The sequence below is a fragment of the Sprattus sprattus genome, assembly GCF_963457725.1.
Source record: "Sprattus sprattus genome assembly, chromosome: 4".
NCBI classification, from domain to species: domain Eukaryota; kingdom Metazoa; phylum Chordata; class Actinopteri; order Clupeiformes; family Clupeidae; genus Sprattus; species Sprattus sprattus.
In genome coordinates, this window is record NC_137923.1 from 2,699,699 (window position 1) to 2,725,860 (window position 26,162).

Consider the following 26,162-nt stretch of genomic DNA (forward strand, 5'->3'; position numbering starts at 1 on the left):
ACAAGTTTTATAATGTGTGTACATTTATAAAATTAAAGCCAGATGAGCGGAAAACGTTGTCCTGATCTGTCTTTGGTTAAAATATACATCTGTATTACTGTTAAAAACGGTCGCAAAACAGTCAGGACAAAAAGAAGCATTGTATAAGTATCCAACAAAACAGAATTTTTTACATCGACAAATCCCCCCGCTTTAACCAAGCCACATTAATAACATGCTTTCCACAAATTTTGTAGACACAGATTTAAGACATTTCTTTTAAATATCAAAATAGATTCTCTGTAAAACTAGCCTGCCTTATTATATAGTCATTGCATAGAAATGTAGTGACAACAAAAATAGACAGGAAAAAAAAAAGTTACACCAATTATTTATCTTTTCATGTGCAAGTTAAAATGTAAGTAATTTTACAGAACAGGACACAGCTGAAGATGTGACCAAGGATCCAGAAGGAGAGTGTGCCACTGTGTGAAAGCGCCCCATGCCATGACCAATCAACGGGCTCCAGCAAACGTCCTCTAATGGCATTCACAGAGAGTGACGACAGACTGGTTAAGGCCAACAGTGTCTCATCTCGAATAAGACACAATCAGCGATACTCCACAGTTCAGTGTATTATCAGTTTGCTAAGTGAAGACAGCACTGTGAGGCATTACATAATCCATATACAATCAATCAATCGATCAATCGGACCAATATGCAAATTGTACTACATTTTTCAACTTATTGGGGTTGGAGGATGGGGAGGTGACTTCATGAATTTAATCCATTTTCTGGAATGTATGACTGTCGTGATGTGCTGTGCTCGAGCGTTTTAGGAAACTGAACTGCTATACCCTAAATCTCCACTTACTGAACTGTTATTGTTATAACACAGGTGTTTCCAGCTGTCATTCCACAAACAGGAAGTGAGCAGGATAGGGTTATGTAACTTAAGATATCAAACTTTGAAAGTGCTGAGTTGGATATAAAATCATCGATAGTGCTTGTAACGGATGTTAATGTCTTGTTACATTCAAACAATCAGTCTGGTGTCAAACTCACTGCTCATTTCAGTTCATTTAGTTAAAAGCAGTTTCTGAAAACCCTTACATATTTGTCCTGGACCCCTTTACCTCACACAATGGTTTTCCACATCTCTCTTCAGACCCCTTTCAGTCCAAAAATACAAGCTTACATTTCTTCGTTGCCATATATTTACACAAAGTATTTTTTTTCTTTCTCCCAAAATATTAAATACTCAAGATTTGTGTGAAAAATAATCTCTGCATTTTTTTTTAAGACTGCAGTACTATCCCTAAGTTAGCTTGGAGAAGGCTCTCTGGTGCTTTGTCCCATTGCTCTGAGTCATCAGATATCGCACCGCGAGAGTCCATCCGAGGGCCCCGGTGGCTCGCTGGGCGCCAGGACGATGGGGCCCAGCTCCTGGGGCTGCACGGGCACGTCGAGCGTGAGGGCTGGAGAGGAAGGCATGGGCGGCAGTCCCAACATCGGTCCCTCCTGATCCTCGGCCTCCATGTCCTCACAGGCCCCGTTGCCGTTGGGCAGGCCGTCGCACTGCTGCTGCTGCTGCGCCTCGCCGCCCTCTGGGCTGGGCCTGCTGCTGGAGCAGTCCATGGCCTCGGCCTCGCCCGTGCCTCCCTCCCCACCGTCTGGCTCGGCCCGCGGCCGGAAGGGAGGGATCTCGGTCACGGCGTACTTCTTGGCCCAGCACCCCAGGGGCTTCTGCTTCACCTCCATCCCCGGCTGCCCTTGCTCCCCGGCCCTGCAGGAGGAGGAGGAGGCGGGGCCCGAGCAGAAGACCTCGCTCATGGGCAGCTGGGGGGAGACCGGTAGGGAGCGGCACGGTCGGTCAGGCAGCTGCCAGGGCTCCGGCCAGGGCACGGGCAGAAGGGGGCCGCAGGGGTTGCCCGTGGAGACGGCTCCAGGCTGGAGCTGCTGCTGCGGGCCCCTCAGGCCGCCCTGAGGAGAGTGCCGGTCGAACATGAGCGAAAAGACCGATTTGCTGGGCACGTCAAAGAACTTGATCTTGCCACCCTTCAGGTCCTCCCGAGCATTGAAGGGGTTAATCTTGGGTGCTCCTCGTCCTGAGCCCCTAGGTCCAGGGTTGTAGTAAGGGTCCTGCACGTTGACTTTGCGACCGGGCTTGCGGGAGAACACGTCGGATTGGCTGCGCGAGAGCCAAATGTTGCGACGAGGACGGGGTGACTTGGGTGGAATTTTGTCATCCTGGAAACCCAGCGAATTTAACCTTTTCACACCTTGAAGCTTATCGCCTGGACCTAGAGAGAGAGAGCAGAGCATGGTCAACATGCAGATAAACCAAAATATGACAAGCATATACTGGACACTAGGGGGCGACATATACACACTTTGATGGAACTACCGGAGTTGAACCAAAAGTTAGAAAACGGTGGTGAGAAGGTTGTTTTTAGAAATGTAATTGTATTTAGCAAAATGCTGATTATGTCCAAATGCATTTTGAATATGAGGTCATTCAGATGAAGTGTAAAAAAACATGCCTTAATGTCCAATTACTGAGTCCACTCCTTGTTTTTTTCTCCATGGGTAGTGACCAGTAAATAAAGGACATTGAGCATTTGCTACATTGCTTCCTTCAACTTGCAATTATGAAAAATCAAGCAATTGTTATTGCCAAGAAGCTTGCAATCAAGCCATAGGCACGTATAGGAAAAACCCTGAGTACAGCAGTCTCCTCAGGTGGCAGTGGTACCCAATTAGAAATAGACAAGACTCCAAGAGGACCCTTAATGATTTATGGATGACAGGGTTTAATTCACACCATCCTTGCCTCACAACACTCTAATCACCTGTTGGTAAGCGCCTCCCTCCCTTTTAATTACTCGCTGAGGAAAATTAGTCTGTGGGACTGTTAAACTGTGAGAGTAATTGGACCCGACCAACAGGCACAGTGTAAAAATAATTGCATCCATGGCTCATTAGCAAAAGGCCATCCCAGGCTGGGACTATGAGTCCGATTAGAACTGATAGAACACTGCAACACGGGGCTACGTTACACAGCCATAGCAGCTGCTGGCAGACACTGGGCCGCTTGTTTTACAGTTTCCTTGTTCCAAGAAACCAGCAAGCCTGAGGATTTTACATGGAGCCTTAGCTGTCAAGTGGAAAATAACAAGCTCAGTTGCAGGTGTGTGTGTGTGTGTGTGTGTGTGTGTATGTCAGACATGTCAGACATGGGCTGCGGCTGTTATTGCTTGTAAAAACACACAAGCAGGTGTTTCAAAGAGGATTAAAGCAAACATCCTTGTGTATGGAGATAGTAACTGCAGATGGGTGAGAAGTTAAAATTGGCTTTCCTAAATGTACACAGCTTTTGCAGCAGAGAATCCACTTGGCAAAACGTCTCATTTTGCAGCACCAATTAGGATTTAGTGAGACGAGAGCAGCGTACCTTTCGGTATGGTCTTCTTGTCGGCTTCAACGGAGGTGAGAATGCGCTCCTGCGCTGCCTCCTCGGCTCGCAGGTGGCTCAAGAGCTCCTCCATCCGCTTCACGATGTCCGGGAAGGAGGGCCTGAGCATCGGGTCCATCTGGAACACATAAGATAAAGGCTCTTGACAGGCTGAAGGGCTGGGATCATAACAAGAGGTTCCGCTAGTCAAACAATGAAGGTAAATCGATCATTCGGCAGGGGCGACAGAACTATGTCCGCTCAGAGAGGAGCTATTTTTTTTTTTTTGAATGGACCTTAGCTGTTTAGAGTGGTGCAGGGCAGAAAAGACAGCCTCTTTGTACTCACATTGCAGCAGTCAAATGCCATTTGGAGGAAGTCGGGGGGACAGTCTCCCACCATGTGCTGAAAGGCATGGTAGTCCAGGCCAAAGTTCTGCAGGGATGAGGGTACAGGAGTGAGCGCACAGCCAGAACAGGCAACCAACAAATATGAACATCCAGCCAACAACAACAACTTCACAATTCAGATTTGCAAAGTCTCATGTTTTAGGGCTTTTCCAAGGACCCATTGGGAAAGTGATTGGCTACGGCAGTTTGTTCTGAATGTTCTGAGTGTTCCGAATCCTTCATCAGTTCAAAACAAACTAAATACACAAATAAAACTAATCTCAAACTTGGGCATCTTCTACTCATGTGCTCTTTGGTCATAGTAAGCTGCAACCCATTGGGACTATGCGGTTCCATCCTAAATACTAAATACTATCCTCTCTTTTGTGTCGTGGACAGGACCACTAATCACACTTTGGGGATCAGTGTTCTCTGATCAGTACTACACTAAAGAAAATGAGACGTTCGCCGACAAACAAGTGCAGTTGACCAAAGTCTGCATTAACAGACATGGCTGTGTTGAGTAATGCAGTGTAAGCTAAAGTCAAACTATTCACTGGCTTGCTAAACAATAACCAATGGTTCACAAGAGTAAGACTTAAAAGGCCTGACAATCTAAAGGCCAAACTATCTTCTATTATCTTAATTGCCTTCCAACCAACAGGCTCTCTCAGGTGTGGGCGTGTTGGTTCAGTTGAAGGCTGAACAGTGCTGTGGTGGTGTATCATATAGTAATGAATATACTGAACAGTGCTGTGGTGGTGTATCATATAGTAATGAATATACTGAACAGTGCTGTGGTGGTGTATCATATAGTAATGAATATACTGAACAGTGCTGTGGTGGTGTATCATATAGTAATGAATATACTGAACAGTGCTGTGGTGGTGTATCATATAGTAATGAATATACTGAACAGTGCTGTGGTGGTGTATCATATAGTAATGAATATACTGAACAGTGCTGTGGTGGTGTATCATATAGTAATGAATATACTGAACAGTGCTGTGGTGGTGTATCATATAGTAATGAATATACTGAACAGTGCTGTGGTGGTGTATCATATAGTAATGAATATACTGAACAGTGCTGTGGTGGTGTATCATATAGTAATGAATATACTGAACAGTGCTGTGGTGGTGTATCATATAGTAATGAATATACTGAACAGTGCTGTGGTGGTGTATCATATAGTAATGAATATACTGAACAGTGCTGTGGTGGTGTATCATATAGTAATGAATATACTGAACAGTGCTGTGGTGGTGTATCATATAGTAATGAATATACTGCACTGATATGCCAATATTTTCCTTTTATTCCCCTTTCTAACAAAAGAGATAAAGAAGAATGCTGCATAAGCAAGTAAGACCCAAGTAATGGATATGCTTCACGATAATGCTTCACTGAACTGAACCGGACTGGGAATGAGTCTCACCTCTGTGCGAGGAAGGAAGTCTGGATCGGCCTGAATGCGTGCTATAACCTCACACAAGACTATGCCGTAGGAGAAGACGTCTGCCTGGAGGTGGGGAAGTAGAGAATAAGCACCTGGACCATCTGCCGTACACAAACACACACAAATACACACACATATCTACAGCACTCTCAGTCACCAGAATCTCACCTTCTCGTTGTAAGGCTCGTCTCTCAGCACTTCTGGTGCCATCCAATATGGAGATCCCACCACAGCCAGCTTCTCTCCTTCAGCACTATAGACAGACACACAGACACACAGACACACACACAGACACACACACACAGACACACAGACACACAGACACACAGACACACACACACACACACACACAGACACACAAAAGGTCAATCTCAGGTGAATTCCAGTGATTAACTGATATACGTGTACACATCCAAAAGATTATGAGACATTCACAGCATTTTCCGACCAGGACAATAACAGAACGTCCTGCACACGCTGTGCTGCATTTAATTGAGATCTGAGACCCACTACGCATACTGCACGGCGCACACTTCCCCCAGTAAAAGTCTCAAACAAAAATAAAACGAAATAGAGGCAACAGGGATATCATTCACTGCACCAATGAGTATTAATGAGGCAGGGGCCAGGGTGCCAGAGAGGGAGGGAGGGAGAGAGAGAGGGAGGGAGAGAGAGAGAGAGAGAGAGAGAGAGAGGGGGCTTCCTTGAGCCTTTGTGGTATTATTAGCCTTCTTGTGAACGCTATGTTCCTGGCTAATCAGATGACCCGACTGGCTCTGCTCCATCCCCTCTACCTCCAGCTACTGGATGGCCACACTGCCCCAGTCCCCCTCTCTCTCTCACACACACACACACACACACACACACACACACACACACACACACAGTACACTCACACACAGTACACTCACACACACACACAGTACACTATGTGCTCTCGGGTTGCCACTGGAAGATGATGAAAGGCAAAAACCACACAAAAAATATCCGCCTTAAATAAAAGTCTTGATTTTTCCATTTTTTTCTTCTATTTTCTTTCTGCCTCAAGTTCCCGAAACAATGATGCAGTATGCTGTTGATCCAACGCATTAGCCCGTTCCAATAAATATTATTTCGATTGGATATCGAAAATACTCAATAAAAGTGAATGTTCATGCATGTAAATGAGCACTGCAGCCATGAGGGAGTGAGGCTGAAGGGGGGCAGAGGAGAACTTTGTGTGGTAGAGATTACTCACTCATCACTGGGGATCTTCTCAGCAAGGCCAAAGTCTCCAACAACTGCCGTGTAGCCATTCTCATCAGACTTTATCAGGCAGTTCTGTTTATGAACAACACACACACACACACACACACACACACACACACACACACACACACACACAGACACACACACACACAGACACACACACACACACACACACACACACACACACACACACACATAAAGAGCTTAAAAGCCTGTTTGATGTATCTGCAGACAAATGTTCAAAACGGAATTTTTGAATAAGGACTGGGCGGGTCTAACAAAGCTACAAAAGAATGTAAACAATGCTGTTCTCAAGAGGAGGTTCAAGCAGTGTTGAGAAGAAATATAAGCTGTAGTTAAACAACTACAGAAAATGCCACAAAGAAGCACATAGAAGAAGTTACTGCTTCAAACAGCTGTTAGAACTGGTCAGCATGATCAAAAGTTTGATGTTTTTTTCTGGTCTGTCGTATGCTACAACTGTTAAATGAATCAGACTGTACTTGCTTCTCTCACCTTGGATGTAAGGTCCCTATGGAAGATGCCTTTGGAGTGCAGGTAGCCCAGGCCCATGGCAATCTCACAGCCCAGCTTCACCCTAGTAGCCCAGCTCAGATACTTGCTGCTGTCCAGCAGCTGCTCCAAGTTGCCACCGTTTATGTACTGAAAAACAAAACAAATCAAAGAACGCAATTTAGATCGAAACAGATAAGAGTTACCTTTGCCAGTGAATCATTTAGTAAACTTTGTCACCTAACATGTCTTGCAGTCAAGGCATACATTTTTTAAGTACTTATGCTCCCAGGTAACTGAGCCTATGATCTATTAAGACCAAACTGCAACTGCAGCAAACTTCAATTGCTGATTGACAGCTACACTTCTAAGTGTGTTCCCTAGGTATCAACATAGGGGGCATACAAACATTAAAAGGCTGCAAAAAAACTCAAACAAATCTTCATATTCATTGTGGTTTGACAGCCATCATCTGATCGTTGTCAATAGCAACAGTCAACAAAACGTCAACAATGAAAAACAAAACAGCAACATTTCACGTGTCATTAGGGTACTTCCTGTTTACCAGGGGAAGCTTTTAGAGAACAGCGAACCCATCCCTCTTCACTGTTTAGAGTTAACTCGTAGGCCATTTGTTAAGTGCACAGCAGGTCCCTACTAAACAATGACAAACTAATCTTTTAAACTACTGCGCTGTGTGACATTAAACTACCGTGCTGCACTGCACGTAATCTAATTCCGCAGACATAAACTCGGGGCCGCCGCTATCACAGGGAGGAAATGTGGACTCTGTGTCTGATACAACAACGGCTTTGTGGGTACTTATTTGACATGACACTCATCTAATTAGACCCGCGGCTTCTCCGAGGTCTTTCGGGGTCTCAGGAGTGGCCTACTTAAAATAAACAGAACTGTTTTGATAGGCCGAGAGCATTGCTGTTGGATGTCTGCATGTGTGTGTGTGTGTGTGTGTGTGTGGAGGGGTGAATTGCTGTTCAGCAATCCAAGGTAAGCTTAATGAAGCCCTCCCCCACACACCCCTCTCCCTCCCCCTCCTCTTGAAAACTGAGGTGAAATTGTGGTTGCCTGGAGAGGAGCTCTGAGCAGCCCTGTCAGTGACCTGAGGATGGTTCAGTGTGCCACTGGCAGTGCTCCTGTGATCTGTGGCCGTCTGACAGTTCCCTGTTATCTCTTACTGCCAAATCTGTGTGAATGGGATTACTGTGCGAGGCTTAACGAGTACACACACAGACCCAGACACACTGACACACACACACACACACACACACACACGGACCTACCGACGGACGGACACACACACAAACAAATACACACCAGCTCTCTAGTGCGAGTTGTATTGCACCATTTTCTCCATCCTTTGCTCTGGTTGGAAAGCTGGGATAGGTGTTCCACAACCTTAAACTACCACAGCGGACAAATCCACTCACAGCAACCGCAATCCCCTCAAGCAACAGACATGGTGGAAAAATAAAACGGTTGGAAACCATCAAGCTGAAGAGCAGCTTCGTTTGTTGTTGTTGTTCCATTTCAGGTTCCCAAGGAATTAAATGCACTTCACTTTACAGCCTGTGATTAACACTTGCCTGAGAAATACTTCCTCGAGGTGTTATGTTGTCAGAGCTCTCGCAGTACCAGGTAAGCGGCATGTTTTGACGGTGCCAAAGGAGGTGTGATCTAATGCTTATTCCTGACCTCCGGGGAGGAATGACAGGTCCTGGTGTGTGCGCGCTGTTCCTCTCACTTCAGATGCAAGTGTCTTAGATGTCACTCTCTCCAAACACACATCCTGACCCTCTCCTGGACATGCCCAGTTCGGGGTCTATTTATACCTTGTTTACTTCAGTGTGCAACAAACACGCAAACCTTTACCAGAGAAACATGCATCAAAACACTAAGAAGTGATGACGGTGTGTGCAGATCAATCCCAGTCTAGATCTCCATGGGTCTTTGTGTCCATGCAGCCTCTCCAGTGGTTTTGAGTGGTTTGCAGGAGGAGGGTACGGGCTCACTGGGTGCACTTGCCCATCCAGAGCCCCCAGTCCAACAGCAGAGTGGGGTGATCGCGCTTTCTGACCTTGATGTTTGCAGGGGGGGGGTAGATTCTCCCCTCCACACACACACACACACACACACACACACACACACACACACACACACACACACACACACACACACACACACACACACAGACACAGACACAGACACAGACACACACACACACACACACACACACAGACCTCCATCCTGTAGTGCAAGCTCCAGACACAGACAGTGGGGGTGGGTGGTTGGAGGTGGGGGTGGGGTGTGGTTGGGTGTGGCGGTGCTGATGATGGTGGGATTACACCGTCTTTAGCCCACAAATTCCTCTGGAGCTCTCCCCTGCATCTGCCGTCTGCCATCCTCGCCACTCTCCTCCAATCAGGCAGTGGCCGAGCGCTCGCCGAGGTCTCGCAGGCCAGTCAGAGGGCATCGGGGGGGGCGCGTCCAGGCTGAGTGACCTCATCAGCCTGCTCTCAAGCCAGGTGACCACGCCACGACTGGAAAGGGGGCCACGTTATTAAAGCATGCTTCTGTCCGCACACCATGTCCACACACCTATATAGAGCTAATCCCTCAGGGACAGTGGTAACCTTGAGGACTGCACGCTAATACAGAGCTTATTTGATGCAGACTGGCTGCAAAACCTCAGTGGGTAAAATGAAATGCTGATGACGGAAGGGCTCATCGCGCTGTCGTACGTATGTGCGTGAACAAAATGTGTATAACAATGGGCCTTGGTGACAAGAGGGGAGAAAAATAATCATTGCTCTGTTTCGTTTTTAAGTCAGGATGGTAAAAAACACTTGGGTCTACGTCCTGCTTGGAATAATAGTATAATCCCCAGGGGGTTTAGGGATTATTTAAGATTATAATTGCACTAATGCCTCTTCCCGCTAATGTGTATCAGTTCAGAGAAAGCAGAGCAAAGGTCAATGTGCCAACGGCAAGAACAGCCTCGGTCTCAGAGCTAGCCACGATTGTTCGCCAAGAGAGAGCATAGCACAAGCCCACTAACTCATGACAACACAGCAGGGTGCATGACTGTTAATCGTAAGCATTTTTGAAATGGGTAGCTGGAGCTGCCGGATCCTGTTCAATGATTAAACGTCTGAAGGTGTGACCTGACCCTCTCACTGAGGGGTTCCTATAGGTTAAGGGCCTGCAGCTTTATGTCTTTGTCTAATACGGTTCATTTTAAGAGAGACAGCCTGGACTTCTCCCGCACACACGGCTCTTCATATCCGCCAGTGTGCATGGCATTTCCACAGGCTGCTGGCAGTCTCAGCAGCTCTCCTGAGCTTTCCCCATGCCTCATCAACGCTAATCATTTGCTCAAGGTTATCTATTTGGATAATAGTGTGATCTCACTCTCACGCTTTCTTTCTTTCTTTCTGTCTCTCTCTCTCTCTCACACACACACACACACACACACACACACACACACACACACACACACACACACACACACACACACACACACACACACACACACACACACACACACACACACACACACACACACACACACACACATTACACACATTACACACACACACACACACACAGACACACACACACACACACACACACACACACGAGAGGTTAAAAATACATTTTCACTGCCTGATGTCTGCCTAACTGAATCCTTCCCCTGGGCCCTGTGGAACAAAGGCACAACTGTCCCACTGCTCCTGATGCTGGCATGATGTTGGATGGTAGTTTAATGTCAAGTGAAAATTATTCTGTGTCAAACCAGAAAGGAAGTTCAAGGAACTGCAGATGTGAGAGAAAATGTGCAAGAATTGTGAAGTAGAACCATGAGAGTAAGAGCGGACACTTAGGTGTTGCGTAATTTGTGGCTTACACAGCAACTGTTACAGTTAGCAATGAATGGAGTGAGTACAAATTAAGATGTATAGAGCACTTGGAGAAACCCACGTTTGCTCTAAGTTTGGAGCAAGAAGTTTGCAAGTTCCCTGACTGTAAAAAAGAACTACATACATAAAAAAGTATGCTACATTCCCTAAAACCTGTGACTCCGAAAAATAAGTAAACATACATATTTTATCTACAACGCAAGGCAACTATAGCATTGTCTTCTGTTTTGACTGAAATTGAAATTTGTCTGTTTGACAGAGTCTGTTCAGAGACTACTTGCAACAGATGCACCTCCATTGCACTATCCTTATTAGGACGGACATCACTTTAATGCAGGCCATTACTTAACAGCATGACATACCCATCAAGCTCCCTAACATGTTAGGTAGGTTCTGCTGCTGCCATACTGAGTACTGGTACTACTTTGAGTAATGGTTCTGCTGCTGGGGTGTCCTTGTTGTTACCCCTGTGTGTCCAGACACACAGGCAGACCTTTGCTGCCGGGCGCCCGTGGCCATTTTAGCCTGCTTCTCTGAACACTCCCCCCGTGGTGAGAGTCCCGGTCACCCTCAGGAACGCGTGGCGCAGGCTGCCGTGAGAGGTGAGAGGGTGCACCAGCACCATACTTAAAAGCGGCAGTAAGTGGCAGCTGATTACAGGCTGCAGTCAGAAACCACATGGCGTACGGGGCGTACGATCTTGACTCTCACTCTGGGCAAAGGAGCCCCAGAACACTGCTGGCTACAAAACAGCGCCGACAGTGTTGTGCTCCACCAAGGGCCTGTAGAGACTTGTCTCGGTTGGAAAGGGAACATTCTTTTGTTAAATGTGTAGCTGGAAGACCCAGAAAGACAACAACAGGGTGAGAGGAGACCCAAAGGAGGGAAAGAGAGAAGGAGAGCAAAAGAGAGCATGAATGGTATTGCATGGACTGACTGACTGAGCCAGTGAAGAAGTTTCTACTTCCAAACACAATGGCTATCACAGTACCCGTGGTTGCTGTGTGTATTTAGATAATATAACCCGTCCATTGCAGGCAACTCTTAACTTGATACCCGCTCAACAGATATTTAGTTAGAAACTTTGAAGCAGCACAACGACGGTAAGAAACACAAAACCTGCAAGGATCGATGCATCACTCATAAAATAGTGAAAGAGGAACTCTCATCCTCAAAATTCAAAATCCCTTAAGAAGAATCCAACCTATACTAATAATAGTGTGTGATGACAAAATTGCCTCCCCCTACCTATCATTTATGACAGATGGTGTTACCAACGTCTCCACCAAAAAATGGAAGATTGTCTATGACCACATACCTATTGGCCATATTGAGGATGAACACATCTGTGCATAAGATAATGGGTGTGTGTGTGTGTCTGGCTCATTTCTGTTTTCATAAAAAAATTGTAAATTAAAGAAGCCTAATATTTAGAAATGAAATGTGTACAGTTTGATGTTCAGACTAACCTTAAAAAAACGAATAAATAGATTATTAAATAGAGTACTTTATTTATCCCCAAAGAGGAATATGAAAAATGTGTGACCAAATCCTGTACTGGTGCTCAACACCACTGCTACCAGAGATAGAGATAGAGAGTAAGACCTCCTCCTCCACACATTCCTCTGATTCATTAACCTGCCAGCCTAAGACTGACCCTACTGTCGTTAACCCACCTGGAGCAGGAAACGACTGAATTAGCATGAGTGTAAAATCCCAGTAAAGCCTGAAGAGAGTGGATGAACACATTGTCTGGGATAGAGATGGGATTTTCTAAATATATCCGGCAGCCCCAGTAAGTCATGCCACACCCAAAAGTGACAACATCCATTAGGTAATAGATTTACTTCAAGAATTCAACCCCCGACCAGATGTCCCTCTTACCTCCGTCAAGGCATGAAGTTGACCCTCCTGGACACAGACACCCATGAATCTGCCAGGGAAAAACAGATGGAGAAAATAAGAGGGAAAAACAATAAGAAATCACTTTCACCCACTAATGTACTTGTCTGTCTGAACATAACATCTGAAGACAACAAACCATCACAAAGACAGCTTGGAGAAAAACAAGTGATGCATAAGCCTCGACTATCGGGTTGGGTAAACACCAGCGCCAGTGAGATTTACTGTGCATTCCAGCTTTTATGAACATAGAAGGAAAAACATTTGTATATAAAAACAGTATTAACAGTCCTTTTACCCCCACGGGGCAGTAGTCCAGACCAATAACCTAAAATCCTCTGTGCAAATGACATGCTGAGATGCTGTAGTGTGTGAAGGCTCTGCTGAGAGAGAGAAGGGATACTGAAGATTGCTCTCCAAGAACCTGAATGCAAAGCGCCAAAGAACCAGCAGCCCGAAAATGCAGCACTAATGAAAATGGCAGTGCAGAACAAAGAATACCGTTGTGCTTTCACACACATTTAATAACGTAATATGTGTTCTAAATGGTCAAAAGATGTTTCAGTGTTGGGTAATCTTTACTGGCGTTTTAATGTAATACATGCAGCTGTGGTGGAGTACCAGGACATGAAATGAATATAGGGTTAGGGCACTGGTCTAGTAACAGTTAAGACCGGTAGCTCCTCCCAGTACCTACGAGGGGCAAGACCCAACATGAGTGTTTTTCCTCCCAAATGGAAAACATAACAAATGACTCTCTTTATCTGCATTCCATCTTTCAGCTCACTGTGACTATGAGTGAGTGTGTGTGTGTGTGTGTGTGTATGTGTCTGGAACGTGTGTGTGTGATTTTACAGCCACCCATTGCAGATCGTAACCGGCCCAAGGAAGACTGGGGTTGCCTGTTTTGGCCTTTATGGCACACACAGGCACTATGAAATGTATGGCTGCTCTCATGAGTAGGGGCTGTCACACATGAGCCGTCGCGCCACACAGCTTACATTTGTGAGTGGCTTTTTAAGTTATGGCCCAATAAACTCCAGGCCTGAGTTTATGGCAAGTCCTTGTTGGGATTTCATTAACAAAGACCCCCTCAGAATTCGGCTGTCAGCACTAGGGCCCCACACGCCCTCATGGAATGGGATGCAACAATGCTCTGATTGTAGCGTACACACACACACACACACACACACACACACACACACACACACACACACACACACACACACACACACACACACACACACACACACACACACACACACACACACACACACACACACACACACACACACACACTGCCACTGTCTCAGTCCCTTGGCCACAACTCCCTTGTGCAAACGAACGGTTGTGCATCACAAATATGGAATGACTTAAACACTCTTTCTTTGCCACCAGCCTCTCAGAGAGCATTGTGCCAGAGGTTCGGTCCTGCATGTTGACAAAGATGCAGTCTGCGGTGGCCGGAACAAGAAACAGACTAGTCTGCATAACATTTTTAAGCACTGAAAAACTGATCCAGCTCCATAACTCTATACATGGACTCCATTAAGGAGCACAGACTTATCTCAAGGTGGCACACACAGCATAATATTCTACAAACCCCCATGTCCCTTCAAAAAGAAAAAAAGAAGAATATTTAAAATACTGAAGTGAGGTTGAAAACCTGAGTAGACAGGAGGGAACACAGTCACTTTGTCATGACACTGGACACTTGGTAACATTGTATATTCAACTGTACACTAAGGCTAATTACGATTACAGATTCCTTTGTAGCAGCGGCGTATTCACTGCAAACTTTAAAACTCTATTTTTAGCCATTCCGTAGAAGCAGATCGTGATGACCTTTGTGAAGCTTAAAGTACAAGGCCAAGTCAGTTCTTTGAAAGGCACGGACATCAATGAAACCCAAGCTCCGGGTGCTGTTTCAGCCCATCCATTGTTAATGGCGCTCTGACCCGCTTTTCCATTCCACGAAAGGGGCCGCGCGACCCATTCCTCCACAAAAGCCAGGAGAAGTGACAGGGATTTGCATTGAAAGCCGCAATCCCAAGTCTTTTTTTGAACAAGATGAAAGGGCTGCAAATTGCTCTGATATTGAGCCACTCACTGGAAATAAAGAGGACTACAAACCAGTGAGGCACACTGTTACAGCAGAATGGAAATAAAGAGGACCATTAACCAGTGAGGCACACTGTTACAGCAGAATGGAAATAAAGAGGACTACAAACCAGTGAGGCACACTGTTACAGCAGAATGGAAATAAAGAGGACCATTAACCAGTGAGGCACACTGTTACAGCAGAATGGAAATAAAGAGGACCATTAACCAGTGAGGCACACTGATACAGCAGAATGGAGGCCCTTTCACTAACATGACATCAATCAGCCAGGGGGCCTGGCAAAAAAAATCCCTGTTTTTGTTTACACTACAGTGGATGATATAAATCACTAGCACACCTTTGAGATCTGCCCATTATTGTTTTATTCAGACAACTTATGGACACCAGTGATATTAATCCATTTCTTATCAGAAAAGGTTACAGGGCTCATCTTTATACCAATGAGACAGTGAACGAGCAGGACATGGCAGGCATAGCAGACGTGCTCCTACCTCACTTCCACTGTGACACTCCCGAAAGAGCAATGCTTGCAGCGCGAGCAGAGTGCTTCTGCATGGCTGACCATAACATCTCAAATGAGTAAAACTGCACCTGTATTTAAGATGATCCTCACTTGCAATGACAACAAACTGCACTATTAAAAGAATGTCTAAATGTTTGGCATAACTTGAGTCATTAAAACAAAGTTACACCCGCTTGAGCAAATTCATCAAGGACTTATGCAAAGCAATTACACAGCACTTACACCCTGGTTTGTTATGGTTACCGAACCCAAACACACATAATATCCTGTGGCTCTCACCATAACCTGGTATGCAGCTTACTCTTGAGGAATCTTCAGTATGTGTGTGTGTGTGTGTGTGTGTGTGTGTGTGTGTGTGTGTGTGATGAAGCGCACCTGAGGATGTTGGGATGGCAGAGGCGGTTCATCAGCTGGACCTCACGCAGCATGTTGGCCCGGTTACTGCTCAGCTTGTTCATCTTTAAAGCCATCACCTGGTCGGAGGCTCGGTGACGCACCTGGAATGCACACACACACACACGCACACACAAAGAGACAATATAATTTTGTAAGGCTACATAAATACTGGTCACTCAAAAGGCTGCTTTCAAGCCTTCAAACAATGAAAAGTTTAGATAAGTTTAGCCTACTGCAGTGGACATTTCTGAGAGCTCTGAAATATAACATAAAATGTAGCCTGATTGTGTGTATGCTTAAATGAACCATATATCTGCATAACACATATCTGATATGTTACAGTCCCTCTAGGACTTTCTGATCTTGCATTTTCACAAATTCAAGCATTTCACACAATTGCGGATTGCACTTTTCTCTTACTGCCATGATATCTCAGAAAAAAAATGTAATCCCTGCATTACTTGCCGATTGATTGTATTAAACTAAAAATCACTGCCATTTTTACCACATTTTTGAGTTTTAGGCTACCGCAGCAAATGCAGTCACTTGAGGGCCGCAACAATCATAACAAACCCTTGCAAAGATCCTGGAGGGACTTTTTTTTGTTGAATCAGCCAAATGATGATAAATAAACCCTACTTGCACAAAAGTCCCGCAGGCAGGAAGTTACTTTTCATCCACTTTGACAACTTACACCTGAGCACTTGCTAAAGAACAGTGTACAGGGATACTACATAATGAATGACTCAGTCAGGCAACAGCCTGTGCAGTTATGCTGGATTCATACTGCAGGTGAACACCTCTGCAGTATCTAAACCTTTAGGAAATGAATATGGAAGGGGACAAAGATCACATTCTTGGAACTGGTATATACGCTCCAGCTGAGTGCTGAGCATGAAGAAGCAACCTCTGTCACTAAGTGGATCAACCTCTGCCACAGCATGCACCTTCTAATGTTGCTCTTGAACAGGTTAACACTGCTCTCTAAAGCACTGCAGGTTTTCTTGCTACTCTGCAGTAGTAAGAGAGTTAGAGTAAGAGTAGCCTGCAGCGAGAGATCTAAAAAAAGGCTCGGCAGAAGAGACTCTGCAGGAAATGCTTATGACAAGCTGAAATATTAACTGGTATCTACTTGAACTCACTTCCTCATGCTGAAAGGCAGTGATACAGCTTTAGGCTAGAGCCCAGAGGCAGCTACATGCCACATGATGTATTTGATCAACAGGTATGGGGCAATGGCAAGTTAATGAGACTACCACAGAGCATTCCGTCAAGGGTTTGGAGCAAGCACTTGGGAAATAAACAGTTTAGCTAACTATTGTTAGCGTTCCCTGTCTGCAACCAATTAGAAATGGCCTCCAAAACTGCTGGATGGAGAGGCTGAGAGAGGACAGGAACACAATTTAAAGGGAAGTCCGGCATTGCCAAAACAAAAGGGGAAGTGCCGTGCTTCTCCTCTCCTCCTAAAACAACAACAACAGCCCTCTCCACCAGGCTCACCGCTGAAGACCACGCTTCATGGCTGCGGCCAAGGCAGGCATCTCAGCGGGACGAGGAGGGGCAGATGGCCTCCACCCGCACCCCCACCCACCTGGGGAGAGTGCAGCCGGTCCCAAACAAACACGCACGACTCCAAAGACTCTGTCCACTGCAATACCACACCCATCAGCCCTCACTCTGCCGTCCCCTCCGTATACAGCCGCACATCCTGCACACTCTCATTCTTGAGGTGTTTTCTGCCATTTTTTTTACACAATCACACAATGGCCTTTCCTCTCCACACACACACTAAGTAAATAATAAGATGCCGTGCACCCTTTCAGTAGGCCTACAGTGCAGAACCATTTGAGGACTAACTACCAATATAGCTTTATGCACAACTGCATGCAAATAAAAGGTAATTTGACCTATGGAAGGTCACTTGAGACCTTTAAGCAAACTGAAACAGAGAGCAGCCTCACAGAAACGTGGCATTATGTAACAGACAGATGAGTATTGATTTTTGCTTTTACAACGACACGCAGCAATAGCACACAGGAGATAAGCTAGGGGAGTGAACCCTCTTTCCAAAAGCCTTGCACTATTGGAACCACTAAGGATTGTGTTGTGCACGATCAGCTGAGTTTTGCTTATGACTGTTTCCACTGTGGTGGATCTCGTGGCTCTATGCCCTTCCGTTCTACAGAAATGAATCCAAAATCGCTCCGCCATGCTGTCAAATATGGAGCCAGGGTTTGCGCAGTGGGTACGAGAGTTGAAATCAGGTATGTCCAATGACAAAAAAAAAAGTCAGGTACGCCTACTAATGTGGTAGACCCGTCCCCCTCCAACATCAAGGTGCGGAGTCTTCATTGAACTTGCAGCAACTCAGTAACAGCAAAGAACGTGTGTTTGAGAGTATTCTATTTGTCCAGTAAGTGTAATGTCACATATCCTAGGTAAGATTAGCCTGAACGCCAACTTCCCTACTGGCAAAACTTGATTGTCTTGATTATCTTGTTTTTTTATTTAATTTGATTTGTTGTTTTTGATTTGATTTGAATTTTGATTTTCTAAATCGTTAATATCACTTCAACGTCAGGAGAGCCCATGGGTCGTATTAACCAAGAAGAGGATGGTAACGCAACTAACTCAAGTTTTTCTTTTCTTTATCATCTGTATGTCTCATATTTTTTATCGGACATAAAGGCGTTATAAATAACATTTGTAACAATATTATATTACAATATATAACATTTTAACTACTAATTTCTGGGGGGAAATTAAAAAAAATTCCAGGTATCAGCATGGGGAAAACAAACTGTTCGAATTAAGACACCAAATGGAAAGACAGTTTAGACGATGAATAAAAACATGCTACTTTTGTCTTTGAAACGATTGGGGATGGGGGGGGGTGTCCGCCATCAGGGTTGCCAGACCCATGATTGCGTCACTTTTTGGAGACGACACGCTTTCCACCTCTACACACAGCCATTGGTTCACAGCAGTCACTCACAAGAACACACTACTGAGTGCCAGGGCATGACCTGGCCTTCCGATAACCAAATGCCAATGAGGAAACACTTCTTCGTGAAAAAGAAAAGGCCCCTCAACTGCAGCCTGACTCAAAGGTGATGGTCCATGAGACTCCGATGTATTCACACAATTGTACAACCAGTGCGGCGATTCCCCAACATGTGCTTAAAACCCAATCCCTTTCCGCCCCCAAACAAACACACTCTAGACGTGCCGCAGGCAGGCTGGCCCTCCCCCACACACGGGCTGTTATGCTCCCCGTGTCCTCTTCCTCACCCCCACATGCCATGCCTGGAGCCGGCCCCACACGGACAGACATGTGCTAATGGGTTGGGGTGTTTTGTTTTCTATGCCAGGCTCACTGCACTCACTGTTATGTCTCTATATGCTCCATTCACAGACGCCCTGTCCATTTAAAATCTATGGCAGGAATTGTTCATGACCTAAAAATAAAGAGCGAGTTCAGCCTGAGTGTTTTTTTTTTGGGGGGGGGGGGGGGGTAGAATGAGATGGAGCTTGGTGAGAGATAAACGCCAAAGAAAAACTCCACCTTAAATGGCAAATGTTAAATGTCAAGATTATATGAAATACAGTAAGATAATCAGTTCCGTGAAGCTCAATACTGTGTAACAAAATATATGACTGTCTAATATGGAGTGTTATTCTTTGGTTTTATTGTGAATGCTGAGTATTTAGGCTACCTGCTACCCTGCTGACCCTTAGGCTTAAACCCGCCCCCAAGACGAACACGTCGACTCTCACATGCACAGCAACCTCATTCCATTCCAGTACTGAGCAAGGATGTGGTTTTGCTGCGCTGCCGCTACACATAGCCTGACCTCAAAACATCCACTCGAGACTGTTCATAGTCTAATGGCTTCATATCTTTACTCATCAGCCACCTTTCCCCAGACTACCCCCCCAACATGTCACTCTGACTAAGCCTAATGCCCCACAACTAGGTCCGTGAGAACCCTTAAACCCATCAGGGACAGGATTTCAGCCTGCCTAGACAACGGCTGGCAAGCCTTTTGACAGAGGCACAGTCATTCCACTGTGATGACTGGCATTGATCTCATTCTGTGACGTGACGGGCTGTGTGAGCTCGTGTTCTCCGAGGGCTCGTCTGCCCTTCAAACAGTCCGTGGTGAATTTCTGCCACCTCTGCATGGTCACAGGAGCAAAGAAAAAAGGCGAAAAACAACCCATCTTCTGAAAATGTCTTGATCAAACTGCCGGGGAGGAAGCTGTTGTGAAACATGAGCGCCTTATTTCCCCTCTTGCTGATGGGGGTGCAAAAGATAGCAACATTCATATTGACAACAGCAAAACACTAGCCCTACTGTGCTAGGACACACTGTTTGTATCTCCTCTGTGAGAGGCTCAGATCCCTCTCTCTGTACTTACGCAACACCACTGCCTCATCATACACTGCTCAGTAGTTCTGATGTGCTTCTGGTTGCTCCAGTGTAGTTTTCTATTTCCCCCACAGCACATTCAGCCATTTACAGACTGTAAAATGACCGCATCTTACTGACCTTGTTTTGGCATGGGTAACAGACAGACACTGGAAAAAAGCACTAACTTGATTAATAGTGAGTGTTTTTTTTTTTTTGGGAAGGGGGGGTGGCTGTCACAACTCACTCACAACATGGTAGACTCGCTAACAAATACAAACATCCAGCAGACACAGCTACAGCTGCAGCACTCGAGCTCCCAGCTCTACATGCTATTTATGCCACTTCAAAGGATTGATATAAATAAGGTCTCTCTGTGCACTTAAACTGGCCTATGGGGTTTCAGTAAACACGGAGAGCGCCAGACACACACAAGGTTCACGAGATTTCCTTGTGGCAGTTTTTTCAGATGCCAAACCTAAAGGTAAGAATACATTAACTACGCGATATGATATCACTAAGACCAAAAGCACCGATGTTCTGCAGTCGGCAGATATAAAACGTTTAATTCCTCACATGAGCAACGCTGGGCAGCCTAAATGGGATAAGGCTATTTGAAGTAAAGGAAGGAATACTTCCACCAAATCTCAACATTCAACATTATCCAATGCTATAAATACTTCAGTCAACACTCAACACTTAAGTCTTAAATGTCTCTGAGGCAGTTGCATGACATTGGCCCTCAGGCTACCTTGTAGACTTCTGAGAAGAAGCCAGAGCCAATCCATTCACAGATGAAGTCATCCAGGCGCGTGAGACGAGAGAAGGCACTGATGAGGGCACGGTAGGAGGAGGGGCACACCCTTTCCAGCTGGGCTGGGCCCTGTTCGACCCCGCCCACCCCCACATCCAGCTCCTCTTGTCGGTCAGGTCGCAGGGGGAAGCTGGCTATGGAGTTGCGCTTTGCTCGATCCATGGCTACTGATGCTGCAGATGTCGGTTTGTGGTGGAGGATTCTGCAGTGGCCCTTTCACATCTTTGATGGGAAGGAGGTTGCGGTATAAGGCAGGCCTAAGGGAATAGAACAGGTTTATTGTTAGAAACTGCATTACCGAGACACTCAATTTTCAAGCCAACACACAAGGTACAGGCAGCTACAGGAAATATAGGGTCGGCTGTCAGCAATGTTGTCACCTGTTGGCTAATCGACAGCGTATACAATAGTTGTTATGGCTTCTGATTCCCTTTGCTGATTATGTAGGAGGATTGGACTTTAAATGTTGTTTGTCTGACTGATTTTATTCATTCATTTATTTAAAATGAATAAAAAAAGCCATCTTTACATAATTTCAGAAGTTGACATTAATTGACCAAAGTGGTTAGACCAATCTATGAATACATATGTGTCATATGTCATATGCAGTATGCGTTCAACACTTGCCACATTGCTGAGAAAGCTGTGCTGGACATGACAGAATCATTTTGTGACAAACCATACTCAGTTCTTAACAGGGCGTACTCAGGGAAAAGGGCTTTGATATTTCACTTGCAGTGTCATTTCTTTATCCAGCTTTCACAATACTGGGCATTTTCCAAGTTTAAAAAACTGTTTATAAAGCTATCATAGACAATACAGGCATCCTGTCCTATTGTGGGGCCAGCATCAGTTTGAATGAATGCAAAGCAACATTAGTGTTGGAGCTCAAACTCATATGAACCCACTGAATTTCTGCTTTCTTCCAAGAGCTTGTTGAAAACACGGCTAACAAAGACTTAAAGTGTGCCATACATCTATCTCCGTTCACATTCTCAAGCAAGCGGTTTGAGAAAGGACTGCCGCTTTAATTTAAGAGACTAGGGCCTAGTATTTATAGCTTGGCAGAGCGTAACATTCTCGTGAAAAAAGGTTTTTAACAGTTTGGCAGGCTGTCAACAACCACAGACTGTTTGATATTACCTTTTCAACAACATTATAGTGACATAAAGACTCTGACTCACTTTATTCTGTCTGAACAGAAAAACTAGCATAGCCAGACCATCATGACATCCTTAAAAGGACTTTTTCCCTCCTCCACCAAAGCTTCTTTCCGTTTTACTTGTGCTTTGAAATTACAAAGCCAGCCCTGCCAAGAATGTCACGGACTATTTCTGTGTGCTGAGTCCTTCAGGAAAATGGCATGCACGACATGAGGGAGGCACTTCTGGTTCTTATGTCATCATGCCTCCTCTTTCTGGGAATACAGTAACAAAAAAGAAAGGCTAGGGACCCCCTTGATGTGAGAAAGAGAATAACTAAAGAAGCAAAGCTATTTCCCATCCTTCAGATGCATGCTGGGAGCATTGGATTGATCTGGTTTTCTGTATAAAAAAAAAAGAAAGGCAGACACAAATGGGTTTGCCGACGTCTAACACTGACTTCCCAGACTTGGCTGCTACATACTCCATCCCAGCTGGCTGACCACTCAGCAGTCAGCCCACTGTTTATAATGCATCAGCAACTGGTCTGTTGCCCTGTTCTTCTATGCGCAAAACGTTGAAGGAACTACTTTAGGTGGGGATGACAGGCAGACAGAGAGGGAAAGATGTGGAGACAGAGAGAAAGAGTGAGGGAGAGAGATGGGGGGGAAGAGATGAATAGTTGCTCCTCAGAACCCTGATGCGAGATAATTTAGCGCCAGTAAACATCCTCCAGTCTAAGAGGGTTAGTGTAAATGAGCTCTGTTAACTGTGGACACCCTCCACACGCACACTCTGTCTGGAGACAAAGTTCAATATTAAAGAGAGAAAGAACACAGAGAGGTAAATATCATGTAGCGCTGTAGGGTATGAACTGTAGGGTATTTGCTCTTATGTTAAATTGATATTATGTTTACATAATCCCTCCATATCATCCCACTGCTGCCTCCTTGCTTCACTGTCGGGACGAGGCTATGCATTCACTGGGGTAGTCCTGGCCAAGTTCACACCAAACCGGCTGTACCCCATCTCCAGAACTTGGCAAAAAATGAATTCCTCTTCTAAAGAAAAAAGCAAAAAAGCTATGGCCAAATATTTGACCTGGCCAAAGAAGTCGACTGACTTGAATCCAATAGAACACCTTTGAGGTATTTTAAAGAGAAAAGTAGAACACAACACCTTCAATAAAGTGCAGATGAAACTAAATTGTCTCTGAAGAATAGCAGAACATCTCTCCAGAAATGTGTGCAACGCTGATATTCTGCTATTTTGTACCAGGGTGTAGGCTACTCACTTCTGCTGTGTACTGTTTATTTGGCAGTCTGCATGTCGCCTCTGTCAATTAAGCCATTACAAAACATTTAATGCATGATTACCTCATTAGAAATAGTAAAATATGCTGGGATTGAGGGTGTGCATGCCACTGACTTGTTTAACCACATACGTTCCCATCATAAAAATGCCAAGGTGTGTAGCAGTTAATCTGATGTTTGGGAGCCTTGGAATGTTTCCCTAACACTGTGACATCCTCATACCAAATAATAGGCCCATGAGAACAATCACAGAGGGCCCTGCCCCTCTACATAACTCTTATGTTGTGCGGGTGACAATTGGAATCGAGCTAACATTAGAATAGTTTTCACAAGGGGTTCTTAAATTGAACCTTGTTGTATTCACAGACCATCTCAGAGTGGCAAAGCTGGCCTATCATTCGCTTTATTTTGCATCATATAATTACAATCTACAGAGAGATGGTACATGGGCTTAAATAGTGTGATCCCAGACTTCCTCTCTACGCCACAATAACACCAGCCTTGGTGACAGGGAATGAAGTCAAACATGAAAACAAGAGTCAAAATATGATAGTCACAGGATAGTGAGTGAGAGTATTAGTATGCATTGTTTATGGGACCTTACTTTGCCACTACTGCTCCACGCCGTCTTAGGAGCGGTGAGTCCAATATAGAGGCAGTTATGGCATTAGTCTACTTCAAGGTATTTTAAGTCGCTTACAATCAGACCTTGCAATCTGTTTTACACCACAGGGATCTGAAAAAAAAACAACATGCCTCACATTCCACAGATTTTAAATAATGACTGGGCTGAACAGTGCTTTGGAGAGTGAGCATTTCCTCAGGGCCTGTCTCAGGTATACTGGAGATTTTGAATAGCATGCTTGAAATTTGGTTGGAGCAAGTTGTGGAATTGCCCAAGAGTTCCATAAATAGCTAGTATATTTAGATATCGTTATACCCTTTAAATATAGGCTATATGTCACCTACTGCGTTATAAAGACTTTGGCTAGGCTTTCTATCCAGGGGCAGGGAAATAAGCAAATTTACTGAGGCCTTATTCATAGTCAACAAAAGGGAATTTTATTCAAAAATAAATTTAATTCAGCAAGTAAACGCAGAGCACACATCTGTAGCCAACGACAATGTAATAACAACTACCGTTTGAAGCTATGTGCAACTTCAGACTTTGGAAGTGACGTAATGACAATAACGCTTTAACGTTAGCTGTCAAATGCAAGAACGTGCACACTGTTACTGGCTTTCTTCGACATTACATTACTGACGTGTATTATTTGAGGAACAGCAGCACTTGTGCGCTGGTGACCAAATTATTAAAACAAATACAATTACAGACTGACAACTTACAAATTGCGGATGACTCACTATGTATCAACAAGTGGTTGTTGCAAGCTAGGTTAGCTATAGCGAATTGAACGTATATAACGTTAGCTCCCTTTTAATTTTGCTCAGCAATGCATAACACTGGATAGTAACTGCCGATGTTAAGGAAGATCATACGCTAGCGTTAGCTACCTGAAGTTCGAGAAAGTTCTTTTCTTACCTGGCAGCTTGTCTTTGCGTAAGAGAATCCGTTTAAATGGTCGACAGGCCTCGTTCGGTCCCATTGCAAGTCACAATAAAGTCAAAAGTGTAATGTACAATCCATCACTGCCAGCATTTCCATGCACACAACATGAAGATCTGAGCTAGCCCCACGTACAATATTACTTCATACTATAACAAGTTGCTAGCTAGCTAGCTACTTATAAAGTTCCACACAGGTGACTAGTTTAACTTCAGCGAATGCAAATTACAATATAACATTGCCCAAAGGCTCCTGGCACGCGACTAAAGAAAATAAATGTGCTAGATGGCGTTCGTTGTAAATTAGCTAGCGATATTTATTCTAAATTACCCTGAAGAAGACTGAAAACAAACAACGCACTAGCCCGCTAGCACACACATTTCGCGTAAAAAAATAAAATCGAACATGAAAGTCCACACGAAAGAAATATTCGGAGTGTTTCCAGTATTGCGCATACGCTAAGTCCCTATACAAATGTTTTGCCCTGTTTAAACATCAGTCCAGTCTGAAAGCATAGCTGTACGACCCTAGCACGACCCTTAACACTACTACGCCAAAGCCATAACAAATGCCTCTCCCATCGGACTCTGCTCGGACTCCACTTGTGTTATCATCGGGAGTGAATGTGTATTTATTGACAGCGGTGTAAGCCAGTCAGATTCGTGTATAAGCAGACATCCATGTCAATTATACCCAATGAAGACGGCGCATGTGAAGCATGACGCTGATAGATATGTGTGTTGACGAATCGGATTTGCAAAAACACAGTTCTGCGACCAATCATACTAGTATGGAAGCCCATACCTGACAAGATGATGAGAGAGTGAGGAAAATAATGAGAAAGTTTCGCTACGACTTAATATCTAAAAAAATGTGAAACTCATACCTACAATGCAACATTTTGGGAAACTTTCTTAAAATAATAAGTTACTCATTATTTTGAGAAAGTATCTATTGTTTTTTGATAGGTCTTTATTTTGAGAACGTTTCT

General features: G+C 44.7%; 1 protein-coding gene across 2 annotated transcripts; it reads right to left on the reverse strand.

Annotated features, from left to right (window-relative positions):
- Window positions 1-25,735, reverse strand: tesk2 (testis associated actin remodelling kinase 2). Of its 2 annotated transcripts, XM_080837272.1 has the most exons (12): window positions 25,148-25,735; window positions 24,209-24,340; window positions 21,087-21,406; window positions 15,903-16,024; window positions 12,865-12,913; window positions 7,046-7,192; window positions 6,519-6,601; window positions 5,450-5,534; window positions 5,261-5,344; window positions 3,782-3,868; window positions 3,434-3,572; window positions 1-2,282 (listed from the first exon to the last, which is right to left on the reverse strand). In XM_080837272.1, the coding sequence occupies exons 3-12, from the start codon at window positions 21,309-21,311 to the stop codon at window positions 1,351-1,353; spliced, it is 1,953 nt and encodes a 650-aa protein (XP_080693398.1). In that variant the 5' UTR covers window positions 21,312-21,406; window positions 24,209-24,340; window positions 25,148-25,735; the 3' UTR covers window positions 1-1,350. The 2 variants fall into 2 exon arrangements, with proteins under 2 accessions (XP_080693398.1, XP_080693397.1); XM_080837271.1 differs by lacking the exon at window positions 24,209-24,340.
- Window positions 25,736-26,162: the final 427 nt, after the last annotated feature.

Coding starts and splice junctions, on each gene's coding strand:
- tesk2 (XM_080837271.1), bottom strand. CDS start 21,311: ATGGATCGAGCAAAGCGCAACTCCATAGCCAGCTTCCCCCTGCGACCT. Junction 16,025..21,086: donor TCTTCTCAGAAGTCTACAAG/GTAGCCTGAGGG, acceptor TGTGCATTCCAG/GTGCGTCACCGAGCCTCCGA. Junction 12,914..15,902: donor TGCCATCCCAACATCCTCAG/GTGCGCTTCATC, acceptor TTTCCCTGGCAG/ATTCATGGGTGTCTGTGTCC.